We start from the raw sequence: 27,620 nt of genomic DNA on the forward strand, positions 1-27,620 counted from the left end.
GCGGAGACTCCCCAGCGCACCCAGCACTGTTTGTTTCTGTGCTTTCCCATATAAACATAATAAAGCAATCTTTTGCAGAAATTATGATTGATTATTTATAACAAGATGAGGTCTCACAAGAGAGGAACAGAGAGGCAGAATCACCTCCCTTGAGCTGCTGGCCACACTTCTTTTGATGCAGCCCAGGACACAGTTGGCCTTCTGGGCTTCAAGTGTACATTGCCGGCTCATGTCGAGCTTCTCATCCACCAGCAGCCCCAAGTCCTTCTCTGCAGGGCAGTTCTCAGTCATGTCATCCATCGTCGTGTATAGAAACCAAGGATTGCCCCGACCCGGGTGGAGGAGTAGAGGGGCAAGTCTTGCAGATAAACGCAGAGAGCGTTTATCCTTTCAGATTATTCATCCCTGGCGATTGCCTGCATATTATCTCTTGATACAAGACAGGTTTATATGACAAGATAATGAAACATACAAGCCAGCTACAGCAAAACTTATCAATTAATATCGATAAGTCACACTATGGCTCTGTTTGCGCCTCCCCCCGGAAGGCCCCGGGCCGGTCCCGCTGCCCCTCCGGGCCGGCAGGGGGCGGCCGAGGCTGACCGGGGGACGGCCATGGCCGTGCTGCTGGAGACCACGCTGGGCGACCTGGTGATCGACCTGTACACGGAGGAGCGGCCCCGCGGTGGGTGCGGGGGGAGCGCCGAGGCGTGGGGGGGGAAAGCGGCGGGTGCTGCCGGCCCGGCATGGGGCGCAGCGCCCAGAGGGGAGGGCGAGCGCCTCTCTCCGCTTCACGGCCCTCCCCCCCTTTTCCCGGCTTCTTCCTCCCCCCTTTTCTCGGCTTCTTCCCCCCCACCTCCTTTTCCCGGCTTCTTCCCCCACCCTTTTCCCGGCTTCTTCCCCCACCGTTTCCCGGCTTCCCCTCTCCCTCTTTTCCCGGCTTCCCTCCTCCCTTTTCCCGGCTCCCCGCCTTTTCCCGCCGGCTCTGCCCGCTGCCAACGTTCCCGGGGCTGTGGCTTTTCCACCGTCAGGGAAAGGAGCCGGTGTCCCTGCTGGGGCTGTCACGGGTGGCTCCCGAGGAACCAGGCTTCGCACGGCTGGGTCAGGTCAGGGGGGCACCAACTGCCTCCCCGTTTCCATAGAACGGTTTGGAACCTTACAGGTTATCCATTTCCAACCCACCTGCCATGGGCAGGGACACCTCCCACTAGATCTGGTTGCTCTAAGCCTCGTCCAACCTGGTTTTAGCACACCTCCATCCCAGCACACCTTTATCCCAGCACACCTCCATCCCTGCACACCTTGCTCCATTTTTGGCTGAAGCACAGCCCCAGAATTAGATACCAATGAGTGCCGGGTTTTAGGTGGCTGCAGCGGAACCCAAGCCATCAGCTTGTATGTTTGTGTTTGAAATACGAGCAGCAAGTGCTGTTGGGATGTTTGGATTTTTTTTTCAGTTATGTACTCATTATAGATGTAATGCATATTTATTCAAGAAATTGAGAAAATGTAATATTCTAAATAAAAAGGCAACTGTGATCTTCTTTGTTAAGCGTTTGGAAAGAAACTGGGGAGAAAAAAAAAAAGCTCATTTCTTAAAGCAAGTCCAGAGGAGGGCCAGGAAGATGATCCGAGGGGCTAGAGGATGTCGTATAGAAGGAAAGGCTGAGAGAGTTGGGGTTGGTCAGCTTGGAAAAGAGAAGGCTCTCGGAGCCCTTATAGCAACCTTCCAAGTACCTAAAGGGAGTCCTGCAGGTAAACTGGGGAAGGGTTCTTTGCAGGGAGTGCAGTGATGGGATGAGGTGTAATGGTTTTAAGCTGAAAGAGGGGAGATTTAGGGTAGATATTAGGAAGAAGTTTTTCCTGTGAGGGTGGTGAGGCACTGGCACAGGTTGCCCAGAGAAGCTGTGGATGCCCCAACCCTGGAGATGTTCAAGGCCAGGTTGGATGAGGCTTTGAGGAACCTGATCTAGTGGAAGATGTCCCTGCCCATGACAGGGGACTTGGAACTAGATGATCTTTAAGGTCCCTTCTAATTGAAACCATTCTAGATTCTGTCCTTTCTGTATAAGTAGCTCTGTGTAGGGTTCCCTCCATCCTTAGAGGCTGGCGTTAGGAAGGGAGGATACGTTACCCTCTCCTTAGAGCGTTTCTCACAGCGTTTATCAGTTGTACACTGATCAGTCTTAACACAGCCTGCTCGAGAAACGCTTTTCTGCATGTTGAACTGGATATCTGCTATATCTATACTTCCTGTATGTGGGGTTTTCTTTAGTAAATGTTTGTATAATTTCTTACAGCTTGTCTGAATTTTTTGAAGCTCTGCAAAGTCAAGTATTACAACTATTGTCTTATTTATAATGTCCAGGTGAGTATTCTCAAAACTCCCTATTTTTGTGTTGGTTTGAATTTACAAGCACGAAAACAATTACCTTATGTATTCTGCTTTGTGATAGAGGGATTTTATTATACAAACCGGTGACCCCATGGGAACTGGCCGTGGAGGGGAATCCATATTTTGGTAAGTAAAACTTCTGTGTTAATTGGCAGAGAAGTTGTATAGGGGAATAGTGGTTTCAGATAGGTGTCTTCAGCTGTCTTGGGCCAGAATTACTGATAGGAAGTAAAAAAAACTTTATGTATAAGCTTCTTTGATTGTCATACCTAAATACCTTTTTAATTCCTACACTGCCTTTGGCCATTAAGTTTTGTTTTTCTGGACAGCATTCCAAGCTTGACTTTAGAAGTGAAGTTACAGCTAACAAAGTTGTAGGTAAATTTCTGTTTATTTAAAAGTTAGCAAATAACTGCAAGTTTGGTTTTATAAGAAAAGTATCCTAACTAACTGCTCAGTAGAAGTCATGCTTATTAGCAGTGTGTTACTACTTTTATTTTTATAACAAAATGTATTTATTTGAGGGGAATATGGAGGCTATACTTGATTTCCTCTGTGGGTCTAAGTCCCACAGGCAGTCCTGTTACTCTAAAAATTTCATTGAGTTCGTTTTAGTCATGTTGAATGTGTATTAAGAAATCACTTTTCTTCCTTGTTTAAGATGTTTTTAGTGGTCATGCACATAAAAGTTGAAGAAATCATTCAAACAACTGGGATGGAAGTTAGCAAAATGCATGTTTCCTATATAATTCTTTTGAATTTGTTATTAAAAACAGAATTAAAATCACAGAGCAGAACTTAACATGGAGTGCTGGGCAACACAATATATAGAGATAAATAGCTTGGTTTGAACAGAAACAGGGCTGCTAGACTTTTGTATGTCTGGTCTGTCAGAGGCTCTTAAATACAAAACCTTGGACACATGGACCTGTGGAAGCAGTGTAATTGTGCTAAGCAGGTGCAAGTCTAGGTAGGAATGCCTGTCAGACCCGAGGTGTCTCTGCATATGGGTAGATCATGTTTATTTTGATATTCTGCTCTTTTATAAGGACTGGTATTCTGAGGCTCATTGCTATGGCCGATAGGGAAGTGCAGTGTGATGAGAGTGTGGCATATTCTGTTCTGCTACTTGTCTGGAGAATTTCTTTTCTACTTGTTTATTACTGCTGAAGGCCACAAAATTGGAGTTTCGATGAAGGCAAAGTTTAATTTAAATCCTCTCTTCGTAGAGCCTTACGCCTGCTTAGCAAAATGAGTTCAAACAGAACACTGTCCTTAATTTATTAAAATTAATTTATTTTTACGGAGTCTCCTCATCAAAATATGTATTCACTTCATGCCTTACAAAAATGTTATATATTGCTTTTAGAAACATACAAATATGCCTCCCTGCCCTGCCAAATGCCTCTGTGAAATGTGTAAGAGAAAAATCTGTTGTTCCCTGTAATACAGAGTGAGTTATTTAAGTGTACAGTTCCATGAAAATGTGCATGGATGCAATGTAGTTTTAGTTGAATGGCAATGTAAAAATTTTTAAGATGTTTTGTATACTGTTTTACATGGTTTGTTTATCTCACTTTAAAAAATTCCTTTGCTTTGTAACATATTTTTCCTATATATTTTCAGTCAGCTGTATGGTGATCAAGCCAGATTTTTTGAGGCAGAAAAAGTGCCGAGAATTAAGCACAAGAAAAAGGGAACCGTGTCAATGGTGAACAATGGCAATGATCAGCACGGATCACAGGTCAGCATACAGTGTTGGAAGGCCTTGGTACACATCTAAGTAACTAACATGAAAACTTCTTGAATTTACTAAAGGGGTGTAGCGATGAGAGTGTTATCTCAATAGCATTCTCTTGTAATATGGTCAAAAGACGTGTTGTGGGCTCCTCACTAGAAGAAGACGTGTTGTGGGCTCCTCACTAGAAGAAAGATGTTGAGGTCCTGGAGCGTATCCAGAGAAGAACAATGAAACTGGTAAAGGGGCTGGAGAACGAGACTTACGAGGAGCAGCTGAGGGAACTGGGATTGTTTAGCCTGGAGAAGAGGAGGCTGAGGGGAGACCTTATTGCTCTCTACAACTACCTGAAAGGAGGTTGTAGAGAGGTGGGTGTTGGTCTCTTCTCCCGAGTGATAGGTCATAGGACAGGAGGGAATGGTGTCAAGCTGCGTCAGGGGAAGTTTAGATTGGACATTAGGAAAAAATTTTCCACCAAAAAGATTATCGGGTGCTGGCAGAGGCTGCCCAGGGAGGTGGTTGAGTCACCATCCATGGAGGTGTTTAAAAGGCAGGTAGATGGTGCTTGGGGCCATGATTTAGTAGTAGACAGGTATGGTTGGAGTTGATGATCTCTAGGGTCTTTCCCAACCTAATAATTCTATGATTCTAAAAAAACAGCCATAGATAAGTGTTTTGCATAGTATTCCAGGTGCCAGTCAGTATTACAGATGAGCAAGAGAAACGTGCTCAGATTCAGTCAGTTTTATAAATTTTATTTGTTAGAATAAGAACTCTTTTTTTTTTTTTTTTCCTTTGTTTATTGATTTCTGTTAATACCTTGGTGTGATTTTGCTGATGTATAGAATGGGCAGGAAAAAATCCTGTAGTTAAATGGAAGTGAAAAGTAAGGAAAGTGAGCTTTAAAAGAATCTTCAAACTTTCTGGTTGTAACTTAATGTTAGTTTGGAACCTGAAATCATACCACAGTTTCCTCTGTATGGTTACATGAAAACGTACATTATGATGTAATGTCAGTTTAGAGTTTTATCTGGGTGCTGTTATAAAAGTGTTTGAAAGCATTGTTTTTCCCTGTTAACATGCACAGAGTTTTTGCTGTAGGTATATTTAAAGCTCTAATCTCATAGAAGGGTATTATTTCTAAATTACTATTTGAGATGCAGTGGGACTTATTTATATATTAAAAAGCCTCACTTGTAATATCCATATGTTTTTAAGTTAAAAAAGAGGTTTGTTTTAATAATCAACAAGCAATTTAAAAAAACTACGGTTTTATTACAGCTAGAGCTTGTAATATATGGAGTTAATTTTGCTGCTTGCCTGCTTTATATATATAAAATTGGGTTTTTTAGGGGTGTTTAAGAGGAAGAGAAGGCATTTGTATTTGTATTACATATTAAGAATGCAGCCTGCTAGCATATACACAGGCATGTAGGAATGAATGCAGTTCCCAGGAACATTATTTAGCTTCTTCCTTTGGAAAGAAAAATTCGAGTGAGGAATTATGTGGAGTTGGCTTACCAATATAATGTAGCTTAGTGTAACCTATATCAAATACTAACCAGTCTTAACAATATTGCAGAAAATGAGGAATTAGATGTTACCAGTCAGATTGTAAAGCATGGATGTAATGACTGTGTTCTGTTATTTGTGCATATCTGCTTCTTCGTCCTTCGTTCCTTACCAAGTGTCCTTGGTCTTCATTTTATTACCGAGTGTTCACATGGTTTCAGTTTTCATAGCTTCAGTTTTACCCTGAAGCGAAACACCTGATTTGTGTTGGAGTACATTTCAGTGACAGTTCAAGCTGATCTAGGTCAATACTACTGTGTTCCAGTTCTCCTCTCAATGCTACCGCATCCTTTTTTTTTGTGAGAGAAGGGTTTGTGAGACAAAGGAAGGAAGGAGAAGCTTTTGCCAAAATGGTAAAAAGGCAACTGCTGACTACAGTTTGCTGAACAGGTGATTTGAGCTGAGCTCACTGCTGCCTAGAGGGGTAGCCTTGCTCTTTCTGTCTTCTCCCTTTCATCAGCTGTGATGCCTGCCACATCCATTGCTGATCTTTCTCAACAAAACTACTTGGCAGATAACTGTAAGCTCTTTCTCTGCTGGTCTGGTTTTCTGTGAGATTACTGAGTCAAATCAATTCACAGAAAGGTCCAATGACCAGAGCTGTGAGCTTGTGAAGAGGGAAACTTCTGTGAGAGCCTCTCTTCCTCGGGCAGTGGCTGTGAGCTGCAGGTCACCATGTTCTCCCGCGGAAATGAGGGAGAGTTTTCCCCCACTGATTTCAGTGGGAGCTGTACCTCTCCTAAAGTGTAACTTTTTCTCTTTACTTTCACTGATTTTGTATCTCCTTTTGTAGTTTCTTATTACCACAGGGGAAAACCTGGATTACCTTGATGGTGTGCATACAGTATTTGGAGAAGTGACAGAAGGCATGGATGTATTGAAGACAATCAATGAAGCCTTTGTAGATAAGGATTTTATCCCCTATCAAGATATCAGGTGTGAATGCTTTTAGCTTCCCTTTTTGAGGAATGTGTTATAATTAAACAAATTAATATTTTTTTTGAAATTAGATTAATATAGCAATGTCAGGTGACCTGGACATGATTTCTTTCATAGTCTTTTATTCCAGTATTATTGATAGAATAAGCAAGTACTAAAATAAATAACTGTATAAGAAAATGTGCAACTATGTTGCCATTACAAAAGCATCAATACTAGGATTTACAACCATATTGTATGCTTGATAGTTTGGGATATGACAGAGAATCAGTGGGGCTGCTTTCTTGTTGAGTAAAGAGAGTTTTATTTGCATGTGACTGATGCCGATCTTGATTTTGTTTTCCATAAGGATAAATCATACAGTGATTTTAGATGATCCATTTGACGATCCACCAGGCTTATCTGTTCCTGATCGCTCACCAGAACCTACTAAGGAGCAGCTAGATGTGAGTGTTTATGGATAGCTTCTTGGGGAAAAGTTGAAAGAAATAATTAAATAAAAGCGTCTGTATTAGTGTCCAGCACAGACTTCATCAAAATAAGGGTTCTGTCTTTAAGACTGTCTGTCAAATCTGTATCCTAAAAGACCTACACATTTTTAGCGTAGGAGGGTAAGAAATGTTTTTCTATTATGCTAGCTTGGGTTCTGATATGTCAAGCGCTTGTCTGTTATTTGAGGCTATTGCTGTGTTTAATCAAATAGAGCTGCTTAATCTTTCAATAAAGGGGTAAAAAGGTGACTTGGGTGCTTTCCCTTGTGACAAGGGGCAGTTAAGTTGGGAGGCTATATTTTAGGTTTCTAATTAGAGTGCAACCAAAATATTCAGAATATTCACCTTTGGCAGTACTGTTTTTTTTGTATACTCCTATGGAAGACAAAATACAACTAACTTTTATTAATATTAAAGTGCTTACTGCGGTTTTACTTTTATATGTAAAACAGCCTATGTTTCAGTAGAAGTAATCTTGGTTTTTCTTTGAGTTATATCTGCAAGCATGCATGCTATTGTGGTGTATTTGTTCAAACAGAAGGAACTTGCTAAAAATGCAGTTGTAATTATTTACAACTTGCTCATAGCATGCAGTTAGGAAAGCTGCTATACGAGATTACATTGTATGGAAACAGTTGTTTCAAGCAGTGAAGAAATTTGCTTGTGATAATATTGTTTCTTTTTAAGCTTAATAGGTATAATTGCAAGATTGGAATTACACATTCATAGTACACGTGCACTGTGGTTAATGTCTCATGTACCTTTAGATACGTTAAACTGTATAAGGAGTTTAATAGCCCACTGCCAACTATGTACCGATTTGAAAGCTTATGCGTTTTCTTTCCCATAGCCTGTCTGAAGATACACCTTTGGGTCTAGAAATGTCTGTAAGAAGGGCAGCATTCTAGTGATGCTGATGAGGAGAAAAAAAACCTTTCAAATCCTGCCTTGATGTAGATATGTAAAAATAAAGTTCTTGTTGTGAATTACTACATTTAATGTTTGAGTCTTATTAGACATCACAGATATTTGCAGTGATCCTTATCATCTTTATTTCTGGTAGGATCTATCTGCATTAGAAATGAGTGGACACTTGTGGTGAGATGTTGAGTATGGGATGGGAGTATAAAAGAATTTAGAATATCTAACTGAATGTGGTTCATATTTGGCCTGAAAGTTCATACATAATTCATAGTGCCTGAGACACATGAGGATAACGTATTCTCTCTTTTCTTTTTTTTAATCTAAGTGGGAAGAACAGAATGAAAGCTCAATTCTGCAGTGATACAGTGCTTAAACATTTTTTATGATTTATAGGGTGAGGGAGGCGGTCATCCAAGTAATATTTGGTAAGTGAGAAAGTATGTTTGACCATGGCTTGGTAATAAATAGCTTTTTCCTTCGTATTTCAGAGTGGCAGAATAGGAGCGGATGAAGAAATTGATGACTTGAAAGGAAGGTCTGCAGATGAAATAGAGGAAGTTCAGGCAGAAAAAGAAGCAAAAACTCGTGCTATTCTTTTGGAAATGGTGAACGTCTTTCTATATTTGCCTTTAAGATGTTATTCCTCTATGTGTATGCATGTTTGATTGAGTCTAGGCAGATGTGTAGTACTTATATTGAAATTGCTTATCTGATGATGATGTAGTGGCTCAGAATATGCTATTAAATGTCTGTGGTACAATGAAAAGTATTGAGCATGAGCACTGGAGGTGATTTTCTCATAAACCTTGTGATATTTCATTTTCAAAGAAAGAATTAAAAGTGCTTTATAAAAACTTGCTAGAAATGCATCTAATTAAAAAACGTAACACATTAATATGCTGCTGAGTATCTTTGACTCTGGGAAAATTTTAGCATGTGTGGGAGGGAGCTGAGCTGATTTGAGATAATCTCTTCCCTCTGCGTATAGTGACATTGAGATTGCATTATTCATATATGTAGTGGCTGTCGGAATTCTGTGGAATCAGTTGAATTTAACTTTATATTCTTCCTTCTGGAATATGATGTTTAGTAACTACTGGCAGTTGTAAACTACATATAGTAACAAAAATTGTGAACAGGCTTTGAAACCTTTTCTTTTTTCAAAAAAAAAAAAAAAAAAAAAGGAAACGGAAAGAAGAAAGCACCCTGTTGAGAAATGGGTGAATCCATCACGCTTCTTTACAACTACCAAATTCAAATAGTTTATTAAAATATGGCAAATAGTTTGCAGCAGAGATTAATACTAAGGTCAGTCCAGGTGTTGCAGATCTGCAGGTGTGTGCTTTTGTTTTGTAGCAGCAGTGAGGCTAATGACCTGCTTTCTAGGTAAAACTAAGGTTAGCTTTAAAAAGGCAGTGGGGAATGTGAGCCAATGCAGTAATTTTCAGTGAGTAGTGCTGGGTAGTATTCGATAGAGAGCTCTGTTACATAAGCTGAAGAGATGAGAAACTAAGTGTGCTGCTTCACTGGTTTGAAAACCCCAACTATTAGTTCCACTGTTCTTTTGTCGAAATAGAAAACTTATCCGAATGTGTCATGTGCCTTAATTCCTTTGTGTTCTCTTTTGTGGAATCTGCTTCTTACCTGTGTTATTTTGCTTCTTTCTACTATCAATCTAATGTGCATTACATTTTTATTAGCGTATTAAGTAAGAGATGAAGATAAATTGTGTAAATATCACTAGTCTTTTGTTTAGGTTTTAAAAAGAAGTGCTACAGTTCAACAGGAGGTGGTGTGTGTATTTGCATTTTCCTCTAACTTTATTTGCTGTGAAGCTATCTTAAATTTAGGCTTAACCTAACTGTTGCCACATTTCAAGGAAAAATATGTTTAGCTTAAGTACAGACAGAGACTAAGGAATGGATCCAGTCCATTTCTATTTTTATAACAGAGTGGCTATAAGAGTACACACTTTCACCTCTTAAACTGTGTATTTATTATGTTATGAACAGGAAAAGCAAAGTAGAAAGTATTTTTGACTTTTCTGAAGTCTCACTGGTGGAACTGCAAATAGGTAATCATTTGTAGGTGCTGTGAAAAATGCCTTGTTTGTGACATTTAGTAGGAAAAATATTTTATTAGTTTTTATTTTTGTGATAGGAATATGTCTAAGATCATCCAAAAGACATGTTGCCAGAGTGCTTGTGGCAATAAAATGTAGAGAGCTTTAGGCAGAAGTGATGAGTGTGTTTTTCTGTATGCCACAGGTGGGAGACTTACCAGATGCAGAGATCAAGCCACCAGAAAATGTGCTGTTTGTTTGTAAACTGAATCCTGTGACCACAGATGAAGACCTAGAGATAATATTTTCACGATTTGGTCCCATTAAAAGGTAATTACTGTAAAACAAAAAAGAAAACCTTCTTTGTTGAAACTGAACTTGATTCTCCACGGTCTATTTTTGGCTTGGCTGTTAAGTAGTTGTCTGGCATCTCTGGAGATTTATGCTGTGCCTGTATGTGTTTGGATAGAGACCACAACAATGGTAATACAAGTCATATCTAGCTAGATGAGTATCCTGTCCCAGCAGTGGTTTTAAGTGAGAGCCTTGGAGAGTATAAGAACAAGGATAGCATATGATGATACCCTCCCTAGTACCCTGTCCTCTCTCTCCTTTCAGCAGTTTTTATGCTGGATACTGCCTGAGCTAGATAGAGTCTCTGAGTTTTCCTTTTCCATGGGAATGTGTATGGTTTGGGATGAAGTGACAGAGTTTCTGCACTTTTTTCAGACTTTATTTTTGCCACCTTTAACAATTCAGTATCAACAGCAAACTCCACTGGTGACCTCTTTTCTTTCTAGGTGAGAAATGACTGTTTTCTCTTACTTGATCTTTCACATGTTCATCAATGGAAAGAAATTTCTTTCCCCTTTTGTGCAGCAGTTAATTAGAATTACCGGAGAGATTTCAAAAGACTGGATTAAATATATCATCATCACACATAAGCATATGGACTCTTCACTGAGGCTTATTTAGATAGATAAATAAACCTCAGATAAACCTGTTCAGGTCCTGCATAGGCCCCGTTTATTCAGATTCACACTCTGTTCTGGATTGAGTTTCTACCAGTTTGTGCACTAATAACATACAGGCCTGCAGGCTCCCAGATCCTTCACTTGACTGTCGGTGTATGTTTGCACAAGTCAAGTTGGCACTGTTCACCACAGCTTGATTTCTGAATATCGTATGGATTTCTTATACTTCTTTTCCCCCTTTATCAGACTGTTCAGTACCTCTGCTGTAGTCCTTTTGCTTTCAGATAGTTTCTGTGACTAATCCACAAAGGAGGATTCTGGCACAAGACTGTCCACCTTCTTCCTCATTGTTGGCTGCTGCAAAGAGTTCATATAGTTTGCCTGAATAGCCTTGTCTTTTCCTTCCCTCCTGCCCTTTTTCTTTGGTTTTGTTTTGTTTTAATCACCATGGCCTCATGTTGCACCAAGGGAGGTTCAGATTAGATATCAGGAAAAATTTCTTCACAGAAAGGGTTATCAGGCACTGGAACAGGAAGGTGATTGAGTCACCATATTTAAAAGATGGGTATACGAAGTGCTCAGGAAAATGATTTAGTAGTGGACAGATACAGTTGGACTCAATGATCTCAAAGGTCTTTTCCAACCAAGCGATTCTACGATTCCATGATTCTATGATCTTCAGATGGGTTGTGTATCCTAATCCGGGGTTTGTCACTTCCTCAGTACACATGGAGGAGATCTCACCTCACTAAATCTCACCTTAATACCGTATTTCCTGCCTTTGTTTCTTGCCTGACCTGCTTTAACATCCTGTCAGAATTCTTATGTCATATGGAAGAGTTTGGTAGTGCTGGTGCAATACTGTAGTGTTCACATTTTGCGTCTACTGATTCAATACTTCAGGCTTCTTACTGTTGTGCAGTGAACTGCCTGATAAGAAGATTGTTGCAAAAGAAGTGCTTCCTAAGAAGAGAAAGTTTGTCACATGATGTCTGTTTAAACTTCCCTTAAAATGACTGAGAAAAGAGAACGTGGAATTTCTTGTCTTGCATTAGTGAAATGCAGAAAATCACTAACAATCAGTAATGTTGGAAAACAGATTTCATTTCATTAGTCAGAAGTTTGTCCCTACTTCTACACTTCATGTTAAGCACTTGTGAGTTAAATGTAATTACTCAAGTAATGCCACGTGCATTTTTTCTGCACATCAGCAGGAGTCTCAGAGTCAATCATTACAATACCTTCAAGATTGTTTTTTAAAAAAATAACAGCAGTTAGTCTCCCTTTTAAGCAGTGCTTGCCTATCCTTTATTTTTTGCTCTAACACCACTGACATTTTAATTTCATCTCAATTTTTCAGCTGTGAAGTGATTAGAGACTGGAAGACTGGTGAATCACTTTGTTACGCTTTCATTGAGTTTGAAAAGGTATGTTATTTAGGCATACTGCGTGTGGATTCTGTTTATAAAAGGTTCACTTTCAGCATACTTCCATTAAGGAAAAATAGTGAGATGTTCAAGGATGGGGTAGCTAATATTTGCTTTTGCTGACTTAGCTATAGAAGTTTTAGGTCCTAAATGAGGCAAACATTTAACTAGTTCTCTATTTAACCAAACAGTATGATGCTCGCTTTATCAACACGTTGCTCTTAACTGTGAGATGGATAGTAAAAGTTCTCTTGGTGGTACGTGGTTTCTTGTTTGTATCTGCTAAGCTCTAATCTGTGAGGAAAATGGAAAACATGGGGAAAGTATTCTCACTTCTCTTTAGCCTGCACATGTACTTAAAATTGAGCTTTTATTTGATTGTTTATTGTCCTTTTTTAGCTTGTTTTTCTGAATGTATTACATGTGTCAAACATGTGGCTGGATTGGCATGTGTTTAAAATAGTGAAATGAACCAAAGGAATGCATTTTGACATGTTTACATTTGGACAAAGCATAACTATTCCTTTTGAAATGGCACAATGCAAGAACAGCTGTGCTTTACACAGTTTTAGAAAAAAAATTGTGCCATTTCTGTTTGAGCTCTTCAGTGAATATTCCTGTGAGGTAATCGTGACTCAAAATTTTCTGGAAACATTAATTTCAGGAGGAAGATTGTGAGAAAGCCTACTTCAAAATGGACAATGTGCTGATAGATGATAGACGGATACATGTGGATTTTAGCCAGTCTGTTGCAAAGATCAAGTGGAAGGGAAAAGGTAGGTACACTTGCGATTCTTTGACCCTCGTAACTTAATAAGCCATGGCTTCTAAACTGTTAGTATTATATAAAGAGAAGGAATTGTTATGAACTTAAATCATCTCATCTTTAGGGATATAATTTTTCCCTACTGTAGTAAATAGAGCAGCACAATTTCTAGCTCTTCTCTTCGCTTGTTCCCTGTGAAAGAGTAGAGGGGTTTACTACTGTTATAGTAACGTTACATTGCCATAGATTGCCTTTTTATCAGATGTCGTTTTGCCAGTAAACAATTTGTTCTTCTCAAGCCTTAAAAGTGATAGGTTTTGATAGTACTCATTAACAAAATAATATGACAGTACATTGTTACTTTCTCGTTTCTTTTCTTTATTCACTGTATGACAGAAGTAGTCAGAAATCAGACAAGGGATTTCCCCTATTCACCTCCTGTAGGTCAAGCATATTGCATAGCAGGCTTTATGTCAAACAACCTAATTTCAGTTGTTTGAGGATATTTTGGGAAGGAAAAATATGGTGGGAGAGGTGGATACAGTGGTTGATTGTTGGAGACATGAGGAAAACACTGGACTTGGAGAGGTGACTGTGCATTGCACTGGTGATGTTCTTGTGTGCCTTTGCCTAAAAATGCAGTCAACCTTCAACTGTTTGCATATGATTTCTCTAGGCTGGGGACTAGTCATGGACACTGAGGTACTAGAACTTGTCCTGCACAGAGCTGAGATGACTGTAATGTGTACTATGCTCTGCAGTGCATCCTCTACTAACTGACAGCATGGAAAGCTTTGTTTTGTCTGGGTAAATTAGGTCTAAATCATCTTAGATATTGGGAAGCTAATTATTTTGTCATCTTGCGCTTATATGGTACCCAAAAAAATGACCTAAGGGAAAGTATTAAGCTTCTACTTTCAGTAGCTGTTTCTGATCTATCCAGTTTATATTGCAGCTTTAAGTATGACCGTGAGATGGCAGCACGTTGCTGTACAATAGTTCATTGATCTGTGAGCAGGTACTTTCAACTGAATGGATGGAAAATGAAATGTTGTGCCTCTAGTTAAAGATATGCATTTATTTTTTTTTATAGTTTTCTATTTGAATTCTTAAGCCGTAGCTGTCTCAGAGGTTTCCCTTTGTGCATCCCAGAGTGAAAATAATTTAATAATGAGAAGAATAGTCTGCAGGCTTTCACAGTAACAGGATTTTAAGTAGTGTAATGTAGGACCTGTAATCAAAGTGAGACTAGTTGCTAAATCCTGCTTTGTGATCTGTTCCTGTCTGGTCCCTATTAGACACAAGTGAGGGGAAATAACCATATGTTGTTTAATGAGATCTGTAAGCAAGAGAAGGACAGAAAATCACTTGTCCTATTCTATTAGGCTCTGTTACTCAGATGTCAATGTTGTTTCTGGAACTTTATCCTGCTATGAATCTGTATGGTTACAAAGAGCCCTTAAATTCATAAGTGAAACTTTGTGATAGATGTGGATCTTGATTTTTTTGATTTTTTTTTTTTGGGGGGTAGTTGGAGTGAATTGAATATATATTTTTTCTGTGGACAGGTGGGCGGTATACCAAGGATGATTTCAAAGAGTATGAAAAGGAACGGGACAAACCTTCAAAATTTGCTCTGAAAGAGAAGGTAAAACCAAAGCAGGAGTATCCTTTTCTGGTGAAAGGTATTTCTTGCACTAAGTATGGTTCATGAAAACAGACTAGAAAAAGTCTTCTTATTCTTAAAGGTTGCCAAGTGGGTATTTCGCTGCTGCTTCATACAAACATTTGGTGTTTGAGATGGAACGAAGCATTTTTCATTTCATGTCTTTGATGAATTTAGACAAATCAGAATGTGCTGTTTCACTTCCATGTTTTGTGCAGGTGAATGATATTGCCTGCCCAGAGCTCTGGAATAACAGAGTTTTAAGTCATTTCACAAGGGACCTGCTGCATCCAAAATGAGACTGTAGTAGTAACAAAATCATGCTCTGCGATTCTTCACTTGTGGTGAGCATGAAAGAAAAGAAGGTCATAGCCTGTTCAGATATCCATGGGTACGGAAGAAAGGAGAATTGGGACTTGGCTGTACTCTTTGACAGGACACAATTCAGTTATATTAGCACAGCTGATTTTTCCAGCATGTATGGTCCTGTTCTGACTGAAATACGTGTGAAACCCTGCTCTGATAAACAGAGATTTGTTTGCTTTGTGAAGTTTTATGTTCTGCTATTTATTGGCATAAAGTAACAGATCTGTGCTTAACCACAACCATCAGTGCCAAGTATGACCTTGTGCTGGATGATGATATAGAAGAGTCTCAAACAAGTCAGTCACACTTGGCTAAAAAAACAAAAAAGAAAAAGCATCACCACTCTGAAGACGAAGAGGATGACAAGAAGACCAAAAAATCTAAGGTACTAACTTCTTTGTGCATTAAACTTATACCCATTTATTGCTCTTCTAATAACAGAAGCTAGGAAAAAAAAGTTTGATATAGAACTGAGGACCTGGTGCGCAAAGTCCCGTAAAATACAGCAGCTGTAAATGTACAAAAGGCTGATGTTAGCATTTGATTATGGAAGAGGCATTCCAAATCTTCCTGGACTTTTGAAGCTTTGTATGTCTGAATGGCTTTTTGCCAAAACATCCTGAAGAGGCAATGTAGCCTCTCATAAAGTAGGAAATCTTCAGCACTTTGAACCTGTTGTTCACATATTCCCTGTCATAAACTAGTAGTTAATCATATTTCATGAATGCAAACTATTTTCTCATTTTCTGGCCAGACCAGCATGTGTTGGCTTTTTCCCATATGGAGTCAGAAACAGTCTCTTTGTAATATCTTTTTTTTTTTATTTTTCCTTAACTGTTTTGGAAGTGGTTTTGTAAAATCTGTATGTTGGTATGCTTGTGTATTGTGCAAGCACATGGTGCTGTAAGGCTCAGGCCAATCATCAGAAGACAGTAGTTATGTCTTTCATTAGTTTCACTGTAGCCTGTCAGGTTGGCACTCTCATGTTTTTGTGAACTTGGAATAGTCAAGATGTTGATGTTTCATGAAAACGACACCTGCAACACTGAAGTGGAGGGTTAACCACCATTGAAGTGTGAGCACTGGGGAGAGTTGAGCTAAGCTGAAAAAAAAAAAAAAAAACAACCCAGACCCCAGTATTTTAACAGTGCAAGCTTTATGAGAGAGAACAAAGCTGTCTTCTAGCAATTCTGCAAAAAGTGATAAGGTTCCACCCACAGTAAATAAAGCCATTGTCCTGGCATGAGTTTTGAGTGCTGCTTTGAGGTCATGATTTGGTTGTTCCGTTGCTCGACCTGAGCCAACAATGTGTGCTCACAGCCCAGAAGGCCAACGTATCCTGGGCCACCTCAAAAGTGCATGGCCAGCAGGTCAAGGGAGGTGATTCTGCCCCTCTATTCCTCTCTTGTGGGACCTCATCTGGAGTATTGTGTCCGGTTTTGGAATCCTCAACATAGGAAGGGTATGGAGCTGTTGGAACAAGTCCAGAGGAGGACTACAAAGATGATCAAAGGCCTGGAGCACCTTTCCTACGAGGACAGGCTGAGAGAGTTGGGGTTATTCAGCCTGGAGAAGAGAAGGCTCTGAGGAGACCTTAACCTTCCAGTACCTGAAGGGGCTACAAGAAAGTTGGCTCTGTTTACAGAAGTTTGTAGTGATAGGACTAGGGGCGATGGTTATAAACTGCAGAGGGGCAGATTTAAACTAGACATAAGGAGGAATTTCTTCACAATGGGGTTGGTGCGACACAGGCACAGGTTGCCCAGGGAAGCTGTGGCTGCCCCATCCCGGGAGGTGTTCTAGGCCAGGTTGGATGGGGCCATGGGCAGCCTGATCTAGTGGGACATGTCCCTGCCCATGGCAGGAGGGTTGGAACTGGATGCTATTTAAGGTCCCTTCCAGACCAAACTATTCTATGATTCTAAATAATTATTACTTTTTGTATATGTATATTTACTTTTATTAGATTTATTGTTTAGGCATGATTTGGGGAACTCATACAAGAACAGGGGAAGGAGGCATGTTCTTGAGGCAGAGTATACCAAGACCAGTACAAAGCGTAGCAGAATGGAAACTTTTGATGAATGGCAGCATTTCTAATCTAGGGAAGCTTTTTCCCTCAACCTTATTTTGGAAATATTAGAATATAGTTGAGGTAATTGCTTTAAAACAAAACAACAGTAGACCTTCTACAAGTAATTGACCAAAGACCACAGCAGCCACGCTTCATACAGAAACTTCTACCCTGAACACCTTTAGTGTAGCAGAGATTTTGATTCAACAGAACAGGGTATTATAATGGGAAATTCTGGCAAGTGAAACTGCAGTTTGTGCTACCAGCTCCAGCTATGACTGATGGGATTTTCTTTTCCAAATAGTTTCCATTGTGTGGAGCTGTTTTTAATTTCTTTCACTGTTTTTTTTTTTTTATTATATTTTGACTAATCCTTTTCTTAGCCTGACGCCCATTTCCTGAATCTTCAGCCTCCGTGTTGATATTCGAAGAATGTATTTTTGAATCTTGTGCTGTTTGACTTGATTCCAGAGGGCAGAAGAGGAAGGGTGTTGTGGCTTGCTTTGAGTAGGTAACAGGATGTGGGTGTGTAGCAGGAGGCTGCACTAACATGTGGGTTTGTGAGTAGGATTTGGTAGAGTGTTTTTGAAGCATGAATAGAGAATAGACTCTGTTTGCTCCTTTTAACCTTTAGCGTGTTTTATATCTGTAAAGGTGGCATATTTTGTTCTGCTTTTGTGGTCATAGTATTTGAAGCTGATTTACCTGCAGGTGCAGTTTGACACGTTACTGCTTTTGGCAAAGCCAGCCATGACCTTCAGAGAAGTGTCTTTCCCTCCTTTTATATTTTCTTCCTTATGTGTGTTTGCCAACACAGTGCTGGGGTAAGAACTGGGCTGATCATCACTTACTCATTTGCTGATAAGAGGCTGTGATCCTGGATTGAGAAATCGGGACTTCAGCTGTAAGATGGAGCCTGTTTTTAAGTAGGAATCTTTCTTCCTCTTCCAATGGGAAAACAGCATGTTTCTGACTTGGATAGGGCATAACAGATTTAATTTCAAAATACTCTGGTTTTAGTCAGAGTATTTTAAAAAATTTGCTTTAGTTTTTTTTTTGCGCCAGAGACTTTAAAAAGATAAAAACATATTTAAGGGGATATGTAACCAGTTTTGGAGGGAACTGAGATGTAATTCATTCTGTTAGTTCAAATTGCTACTTTTTTTCTTTACAGTGTGATCACATTAGCTACTGTGACAACCTTTTTGTGGCACTTTGACTTGCCCTGTGCATCTATTCCCTAAATGCTTCTGTGATGAAGGTCATTGTGCTTAGGTGGCTCCGTGCTCGTATGACTGTTTTTCTTTAATCCTTTCAGCAAGTTTGCCCTTTTTTATGGCATTCAGTGCAGGCTATTTTTCTTCATTTCCAAGTCATTGCTAACTTGTTCCCTGCCCTGACTTGGCCTCCTATCTCCACTGTTGGCTTGGTCAATTTTTCAACTGTTTGTTCTGCTTTTCTCCTGTTCCCTGCTTGTGCTGGGAGGAAACTTCAGCAGCAAACCAGCTACAAGACAGTAGTGCACAAAGTCCACTATCTGTTTTTTGGCCAATATTTTTGTCTTGTTCCTCTCTACTCCAGCACTGGTCTGTCCATCTTCTGATGTTTGCTCAGGCCCTTGCCACAGATGGGCTTGAAATCCGTTGTCTTGTTCAAACAAATGGAGGGAGGCTGAGGCTTCTGGGTACAAAACTGATATGGCCATGCATCATTCTAAAGATGAAGGGGCAAAATAAGTAGCTGGAATCACCACTTCTTTTTGATGGGTTCAGTTTTTAAAATCTGTACTGAATCTGACAGTAAAGATGTGGAATAAGCATTTGGCCACCAGTGAGATTAGTGTACTCATAAGTAGCAGAAATTTTGTTATCTAGATAAAAATCAAATCTGTGGTTATTGATGTGTGCGTTGGTTCGGGGGGGGGGGTATGTTGCTTACTTTAACTGTAGTATTTTGGCATTATTCTCTGTAATTCTGAAGGTGTTTTTTTCTCTGGGAATTTGTTCTGGGAACCATCCTGATCACTGCCTTTCTGAGTAAAAGCTCTGCTTCAAGTAAAGTGTTTTTTTCACTGTTCTTTTAAATAAATGAAGTATGCAGTACATGCAGTATAGGTTTTAGCCTGTGAATGCTGCTGTCATGAGAACATATTTAGAAAAATGAAAATTGGAAATTAAGAAAGAAATACTGTGTAATTTAATGCAGACGCTTTTCATAGTTCATAATGATCTGTGTTACTAAAATTCCATAAAATGCTATCTCTGTACCGGAGCATATAGTGATACTAAACTTTCAAGTGATCATACCTTCAAAACAGAAGTGCTAACCACTTTCTTAATAGCAAGCTTGTATGTATCTTTCTGCAGGTTTCTGAAGTTGCTCTTGTATTTTGTTTCACTCTGTGTCTTACCTGAATAATAAGATGAAAATAGATTCTAGCAGAAAATGTTAGGAGTTCGCATGTCAAAACTCAGTGTTATGCATTAAGAAAATCTTTAGAGTTCCTTGAAATGAAATGGCAGCTTTCTAAGTGATCTTTTTCTTTTCCCTTTTAAAATTGCAATGACGTTGTGGCCTGTATGGGTGTTGGTGTCTACAGACAGTCATCCTTGCATATACTGTGCCATAATTTTGTTATTGCAACATTTTACAATCTGAATTAAACTATCTTTCCTTCATTTATGAATATGCTGTCTCAGTGCTTTCATGCTGTCTGTCTGGGGCAACAAGAGCTACTGACAGCAGCTCCCCCTTTGTTACATAAACCTCATTTCTCTCCAGAGAAAATTAGTTCTGTGTGCTGAGACACTCAGCATTCTTGGTGAAGAAATGCAGAAAGGCAGGGAAATTTAAAAATTTGCCCATTTTTGGCTAGCTGAACTTGCAGTAGTTTTTTTTTTTTAAGGTGTTTTTGTGAGTGTGCTGAAACACCGTTACCACTTGCAGTACATACTGTTGGTGTCTGCTTTTTAGGCCATTTTAAATTAGATTTTATACCCCTGAGAGTTTACTATGTCTATGTATGAGAGTGTCCTCCTGTGTTTTCTGTATGGGTCATACCACCACCAGCCTGTGAAATACAACTGGGTTTTATTACCTCATTGTTGTTTGTAGATTTAAAAGGATCAGATTCTCCACATTGCCTTTTCTTGTGGACTTCTGGCTTCAAGGAAGTGAAGTAGTTTGTGTGCACGCGCACATGTGTGTGTGTGTAATTTTGGTCATTGTAACAGTGCCTTTCATTTGTCCAAAGCCTAGAATTTAGTCCATTAAGGATGATTACAGGCAGGTCTTAAGTATTCTGCTTCTTCATAGCAGCATTTATCTTATGTATCTTCATAGCAGGTCCCCTGTGGGGCCTGAACCAAAGTCTATGAGTGAAATACTTCCATTGCTTAGATAGGAAGTCAAAATTCAAATCTTGCTTAGATAGGAAGTCAAAATTCAAATCTAGCTTAGAAGCTTGTGGGATACTTATGGAGAGTTTGACAATATCCATCCAACTTGAATCCCTGATATAACCAGTTTTTGCTAAAGCTTCTTGGGAAATACAAGCAGCAGCATACCTGGCAGCCATGCTTTTTTCCATAAATGCTGACAAAAGCTATAGACTTACCTTTTTCATTTGGTTACTGTGGGGGTTTTCAATGTGTTTATCTTTTTCAAATCATCATGGATTTTTACCTATTTCAAGTCATACCAGCCTTAGCTAAGGAACCAACCAAGCTTGCTTCTTTTCTAGTTCTCTTCATGTTTGTGTATTTCCCCCCTTTGTCTCTAACTGTAGATGTATCCAATTCCTTTAACAGGATTCTGATCGAAGACATGAAGGAGAACGCTGCAGAGAGAAGATAAAGAGTGAGAAGAAAGACAGACATCGGAGTCGCAGCCGATCTCAAGAGAGAGACTACACTTCCAGCAAACAAAGAGACAAATACAAAGACGACTACCGAATGAGAGACTGGGATAAAAAAGCAGATAGAAGCAGAAGTCCTAAGAAATCAAAAGACAAAGAGAGATCCAAGTACAGATGAAGGACAAGAAAAAACGGGAGGAGTATTAGGATGTGTTTTCTTCCAGCGTTTCCAACATTCTCTGAACTGGACATGCAGTTACTGGATAAAAGCTGTTGCCTTCTGTTGACAGCATGGCTTTACAATTCTATGAATGACCAGCGTATGACACTCAGAATAAACTTTGATTCCAGAAGGGTTGTTTCAGTAAAGTATTTCTTTATTGTATTTCTTTATCGGTTTGAGTCTCCAATAAGGATTGTTGTCTAAAGCTTTTTGGGAACATAAGCATGCATCACTAACAAGTGAATTGCCCTTCTTCACTGTGAAGAGATTTGCAGGGTGTACCTCCTTTCTACGAAGAGCTTATATTTATCTTTCAGCATTTTCACGTGCTATGGTAATGAGTGTGATTGGAGACCTGGGGAGACAGAAATGTATTGTGCAAGCTCCTTCCAGGCAGTGGCCAGATACCATTTGGGTACAAATACTCAAAACTCTCTTTCCTTCCTTTAAAATTAAGTGCTTCTGGTTGGTTTAGTTCTGTCAGCTGTTTGCTGGCACCACTGTGCAGCAGTGTTTAAAGGCACTGGAGTAAGTCTGTGCTGATTGCAAGGGCGATGAAAGTGCTGCGCCGTACTACATCAATAGCACTTCATTGCTCACTGACACACGTAACCTGGTGATGTGGTATTGCTGGAGGATGCCTCTCAAAAGCGCGATTCACTTGATGCTTGGTCTGTTTCACCTTTGCAGTGTCAGGGAGATGCAGCTGCTGTAGTGTCAGGCAGCTTATTTCAGGTGGGTTAAAAAGAAGAGAATAGTAATTAGCAGAATAAGCAGAAAACTAGAATTAGTAATTTGTGTTGTGTTTGCCAAAACCTAAATGGGATTAATTTTCAGGTTTCGTGGCAGAAGTAGGTCAGTTAATAATTTTGTCTACAGAGGAATGCAGGTGATGTTGTCAGAGCCTGGATCTCGGTGAAAGTTGGCAGGCTCTTAAATGTCTGGCTTCCTCTGATAAACAAGTCCTTGCCACATAAACAGTGCTAGCCAGTATGCATACATATTAAGAACAACTATGTCCTCTTTATCTCCAGAGGAGAGATCTGTCATTGTTATGAAGGGAGGGAAAACATGGGGAATGGTATTTTTCTTGTCTTCCCTTTGCTTCCTTGGAATGTTTGATGGCTTGCAGGCGATCTACTTTGATGAATAAATGTAATTTTTTTTTTATTATTTTGTGATTGTAGTTTTTCCTGTAATATTTGCTGTAGTGTCTGACTGTAACCTGCAGTAAGGTTTTATAACTTGATCCTTCTCATTGGAATGTGTTCTGCAGGACAAAGACTAAAATTGAAGGCAGCCAAGATGGGTTGCTGCGTATCATTGTGCCCTGGAGGGCCAGTAGCTATGCGTGGCTAGTGCGTTTGAGTGGGCTGTGTGCAGAAAGGGAACTTCTAATTAAGATGCTTCTGTGGAAAGGCTGGTACTAACAAAAGCAGCTGTTTACCCCATGGCAGAAAATTTGACTAAGTGGGCCAGGCCAGGTGCCTAGAGTATCCCAACCCAAGCTGAGTGAGGATAGTGAGAGTATTGGATACAGGAATACACTTTCTGGTGGCATCTACCATGTCTTCTGTTTGTTAAAAGTGTATTTGGCTAGGAAGCTGCTGAATCTCTCCTTTCTAGTTTTTGTGCTTCAAAGCATGGAATTAGAAATTCAGCATTTCAATAACTCACCTGACAAAAATGTTTCTAAGCCACTGGGGGCTCACAAAGGCTTGTGTGGTTCTTGCAGTGTCTGAGCAAGAGTGCAGGGCCTGCTGTCCAGAGGAGAAATAAACAGGAAGCCTGCTCTTGGGAGTCTGTCTGGGGGCCTGGGGCTGAGGATTGCTCAGTGTTCCCATCAAGAAAGTTTCTGTCTTTAGTCTGAGTGTAAGATGACTTCCAAAAAGCTGTATTAGATCAGGGTATGATGCATTTGAAGTAGTGCTGCTGAGGCAGTAGGTATTCTCTAGCTCTTCCTGCTTGTAGCCTACTTTGTTAAAAAACAAGATTTACACTGTGGTACTGTCCTCAGTTCTTCTTTTCCATGTCACATTTTTAACATGCAAAAAAAACCCCAAATTTGAGAAGGATGTGGAGATGATAAAGCACTTAAGTTCTTACTGCGTTTAGGAAATGGCAGTCACAGAAAGAGGAAAAAAAGCTTCCAGTCTGAGAAAAAGCTGGATTCCTGCTGAGCACCAGAGGTCCTCTTATGGAGGAGATGAGAAAAGTGACTCACCAGCCTGAAAAGTTTCAGCAAGCATTCCCAGGCTTCTGCTAGTCCCCAGCCACCTGTGGGACCTACAGGACTTGATATTTAAAACCGAACACCCTATTTCTGGTGAATGTGCCTACTTCTCAGTAGCAGAAATGGCTTTCTTTCCCCACAACAGGTAAATGCTGAAGAGCTGTATGTTTATATGAGTAGTATATGGAAGTAAATAGTCAATTTGCATAGGTGGCTGAAGAGTTCAGAATAAAGGGTTGAAAAATTAACACATCCAGAAGGTTTCGAGCTTCTGTTTTTCAACAGGCTGACTTTCAATATACTTTTAAAAAAAATATGTCTGGTATCTTCATATGGGTGAAATTACCTGTTTATATTTTTAGCTAATCTTTCAAACATGGATGCTAAAAAATGATGTGACAGCATAAAAGCTCCCTCCCTCTTTGGAGGTAAATACTTGATTTCAGGTACTGCTAGATAAGGCTGAATTTCTGGGCTAATCTGCAGAGGGATTGCAGTTCACGTGATATGCACATGAAGAGCTGAGCACTCTTGAGTTAGATGGGATTTACTGCTGTGATTATCAGAAGTTATGGTTGTGTACATGTGGTTCTTCTGGAAATGACACAGACGAGCTGTATGGTCAGCTGAAACCACAAATATTTCCAGCTGTTCCTGTCCTGCCAGAGGTGTCGTGGACTGGGTTGGATTTTTTATTATCTGGGAGTTGAAGAGTTGGCTTGTTTTATTCTAGTGAGAGTTCACACTTCCCTGTCCAAGTTTCCTTTTCGTCAATGCTATCTCCAACTTCAGTTTCAATATTGACCTTTGACGCTTATGGTAATTAAAAACCAAAACGGAACCAAAAAACCCACCTACCTTCCTCTGTAATGTTGAGAATAACATTGAAGATGTCACAGTAGAAATATCAGCATCTTCACTTTGACTTGGCCAAGGCCTGTTTCAAGGGGAGGTGCTTTAGGTTCTCTGTTCAGAGATTAAAGGCTTAAAAATCAGCTCCTACTGTTGTAGATCACTAACAAGAGATGGTTAGAAACTCATTTTGTCATCATGCATTGCAGTTCCTTTAGTTCTCTGTAGGCTTGATGTGGGCTTGACCAAAGCCATGTTAGGAATGGGGTGTAGTCTTAAAACAGTAAAGGCAAATGTGAGAGGATAGGATTTTGCAAGAGAGCTCTCTCTCTGCAGTCCCATGGGCATCACACAGATCAGTAGAAGTAGCATAATGATTGTGCACAAGTGGTTGGTGTTCCAGCCGGGGTGACGTGGTAAGTGTTTACCCAAAACCACTCATGATAACTCTGCGTTCATCTTGGTGTGTGCTCTGCCTGATGGCTGACGTTCTTCTTGCTGATGGCTTCCTGTTTTTCTTTTCTCCAAAACCATTAGTGTGTTTATGAAATGCTCTGAGCACGAACCTGGGTTGTGCTCTGAGTAGGTTAGGGAGCTGACAACAGATCAGCATTCCTGTTCAAAATCCCATTTTGGCATAATGCTTTGGTGTGTTTGCTCTACCTTTGGGAGATGTGCTGAAAAAGTTCTGGGTAGTTCCATGCATGGATAGAAGAGCGTGTCATGTCTCCCTGGTTCTGGGCTGACAATCTTTCATCTCTGTAGGTAGGACTGTTCCTGCGTCCTTCCACTTGTCAAAAAAAACCCCAAACCACACACAAACAAAAAATTCCCCAGAGTACACCCTCATTGGTTATTTGGATGAGCATTTTTAATTACGCCTCTAAGAAGTTATATTCAACATTTTCAAGAATCTGTTGCTGTTCTTACCTTTGTTCTTCTCGTCCGCTTATAGCCTGTTTTTTTCATATAAATCTTGTATATTATTAGTAACAGGATGATGGGTTTTGCTTGTAAGAGCACAGATAATGTCAACCCTGTTCTATCAATCGCCTGTTGCAAGCATAAGGATAGTATAAGAAGTTTGGAAAATGTTAAATTGCACTAAGAAATATATAAATACTTGCTACAGGGTGGTATTTTTGTGTAAAATTCTTGGTCTGGTTACTGATAGAATGTGCTTTTTTCTCAGTAGCATCTTGGTTAAATGTGGTAGCTGTGTTAAAAGGCAGCAGTAAACTGTATTAAGGTTCAGGTGTTCCAAGCATACGATAAATCATTTAAGCTCAAAGATGGTTCCAAGAGCTTTCTGAAATCTTAAGCTGAACTTTTGAACTTGAAACTTATTTGGGACTTCCTGACTGTAAAAGGTACTTTTTATTGTAAGCCCAGTGGAAAACACTTGAGTAATAGCAGTATGTTTTTATATAAAAAGCAGAGGAAAAGTAGATATTTTAGGCAAAAACAAATTGAGTTCCTGCTACATCAGATCTTAAGATAGGATTGTAAAGAAGTGAAAGTTACCACTGACTATTATTGAGATAAGTTCTTCTCTGTTCTCCCTGTTCTGTGGTCAGAGTGGTCTGCAGGAAGGAAGGTGGTCACTTTGGCAAGCACATAAAAATACATCTTCAAAAGATACTGGCTTTTTTAGCAGCCCGAATACATACAGGATTGCCCATTAATAACTGTTCTGGCACGCTAGCAGGACCTGTGAAGTAAGTGACATAAGTTTTTGGGGTGAACATCTGTCTCCGAGTCAAAAATTTCCAATGTCTCTAACAGGGAGAGAATTTCATTGGCAGAAAATACCTAGACTTTGCTGAGTAGTGTGTAAAGAAGTGTATTTAAAATTGGCAGTGTATCTTGTATTGTGTAACTGTGACACTGCTCTTGGTGAACCAGGAGGATAAATTGAGGGAGCAAGGCTTGAAGTTCTGACCCAAGCCTGGTGGAAGGCAGTAGTGAGTTATTCTCTCTCAATGCAGGTTGGGGAAGGTATTGGTTCCAGGAAGTGTTTAAAATATTCCTGGTAATAGACCTGCATTTAATAAGCACTTTTTCCTGACAGTCTTCTGCTGGTTAGGGGCTAAATAATTTTCACTGCGATACTATGGCCACCTACGCTTGATTGATTTTCTCAGCAGGTGAACTTTTTCACATGAGAAAGACAGTAATAACGCCTTTCTCCTATGCTGATGCAATAAATGACTGTTTCCTTTAGTAAAGCAAATAGCTCACTGGGGTGTGTAGACCAAAACACCTGCGGTGTTCCACACTACCACCTACAAGATAATGTTTTTTCCATATGAAAGTCTGACACCATCAGGAAAATGGTTTTCACAGGAAGTCTCCTTGACAGTCCCGCTTGGTCCTCTCTGTAACCTCCAGGAAGTGCCACAAGAAGGCTGTCGTGCTTTGAGGTTGGGAGTGATTCTTTCTGGTGAATGTCTAGTTGCTCAGAAAAACATTAAATCCTCATTCTTCAGCTCAGCATAGGAACAATCCACTAGTGGGGAAAACTTCACCTTAGAAAACTTTCCTACTGCAGCTCTTTCCCTCTCGAACAATACACTACCATTAGGCAGCAATAAATCTTTACAGTGGGAAAAATCAGCGGGCTTGTCAGTGCAGGGGAGCACAACAGAGAAAGGAAACATCTATAAAATCGCAGCCTTGGGCATTATAATGCTTATCTGCGTTGCTGAGCGGAAGGGTTTGAGACCATCCGAGAAATTAAATATGATCCTTTATTTCACAGAGTCTTCTGTCTCTCAGCTTGTGATCGCCTTACCAAAGGCCCTTAACAGATTTCGGGAATTGAGTAAGGGTCTTCCTGGCTGACTACAATTTGGATGATGCTGAAGTCTTTTGGTCGTGGCTTTTTACAGTACATGGTTCAGTTATTTCATTACACATGAAAGATGGGTACAAACTTGTCTTAATTGATTTTCTTCTAATTTCGTTTTATAAGCTCTGGTTTGTTCATATTTATGTAGTAAAATAAGTTTTACTAAGAAGTAGGAGTTAAAATGATGCTACACAATGTCATATGCTTTGCT

At 39.8% G+C, this 27,620-nt stretch overlaps 1 protein-coding gene across 1 annotated transcript; it reads left to right on the forward strand.

Annotated features, from left to right (window-relative positions):
* The first annotated feature begins 569 nt into the window (after window positions 1-569).
* On the forward strand, window positions 570-22,632 carry PPIL4 (peptidylprolyl isomerase like 4). Its single transcript, XM_054063330.1, has 13 exons — window positions 570-685; window positions 2,301-2,368; window positions 2,457-2,521; window positions 4,022-4,139; window positions 6,499-6,641; window positions 6,994-7,090; window positions 8,548-8,664; window positions 10,327-10,451; window positions 12,456-12,522; window positions 13,187-13,298; window positions 14,857-14,953; window positions 15,567-15,705; window positions 21,204-22,632. Exons 1-13 carry the CDS (start codon window positions 616-618, stop codon window positions 21,426-21,428), a joined length of 1,443 nt encoding a protein of 480 aa, XP_053919305.1. The 5' UTR covers window positions 570-615; the 3' UTR covers window positions 21,429-22,632.
* The last annotated feature ends 4,988 nt before the right edge of the window (window positions 22,633-27,620 follow it).

The sequence above is a fragment of the Cuculus canorus genome, chromosome 3 (assembly GCF_017976375.1).
Source record: "Cuculus canorus isolate bCucCan1 chromosome 3, bCucCan1.pri, whole genome shotgun sequence".
Classification (NCBI taxonomy): Eukaryota; Metazoa; Chordata; class Aves; order Cuculiformes; family Cuculidae; genus Cuculus; species Cuculus canorus.

Excerpts from the sequence above, each read along its gene's own strand:
- PPIL4 (XM_054063330.1), top strand. The coding sequence starts at position 616 with ATGGCCGTGCTGCTGGAGACCACGCTGGGCGACCTGGTGATCGACCTG. Across the intron at positions 8,665-10,326 it reads GTGCTATTCTTTTGGAAATG|GTGGGAGACTTACCAGATGC; the intron begins GTGAACGTCTTT and ends TGTATGCCACAG. Across the intron at positions 13,299-14,856 it reads GATCAAGTGGAAGGGAAAAG|GTGGGCGGTATACCAAGGAT; the intron begins GTAGGTACACTT and ends TTCTGTGGACAG.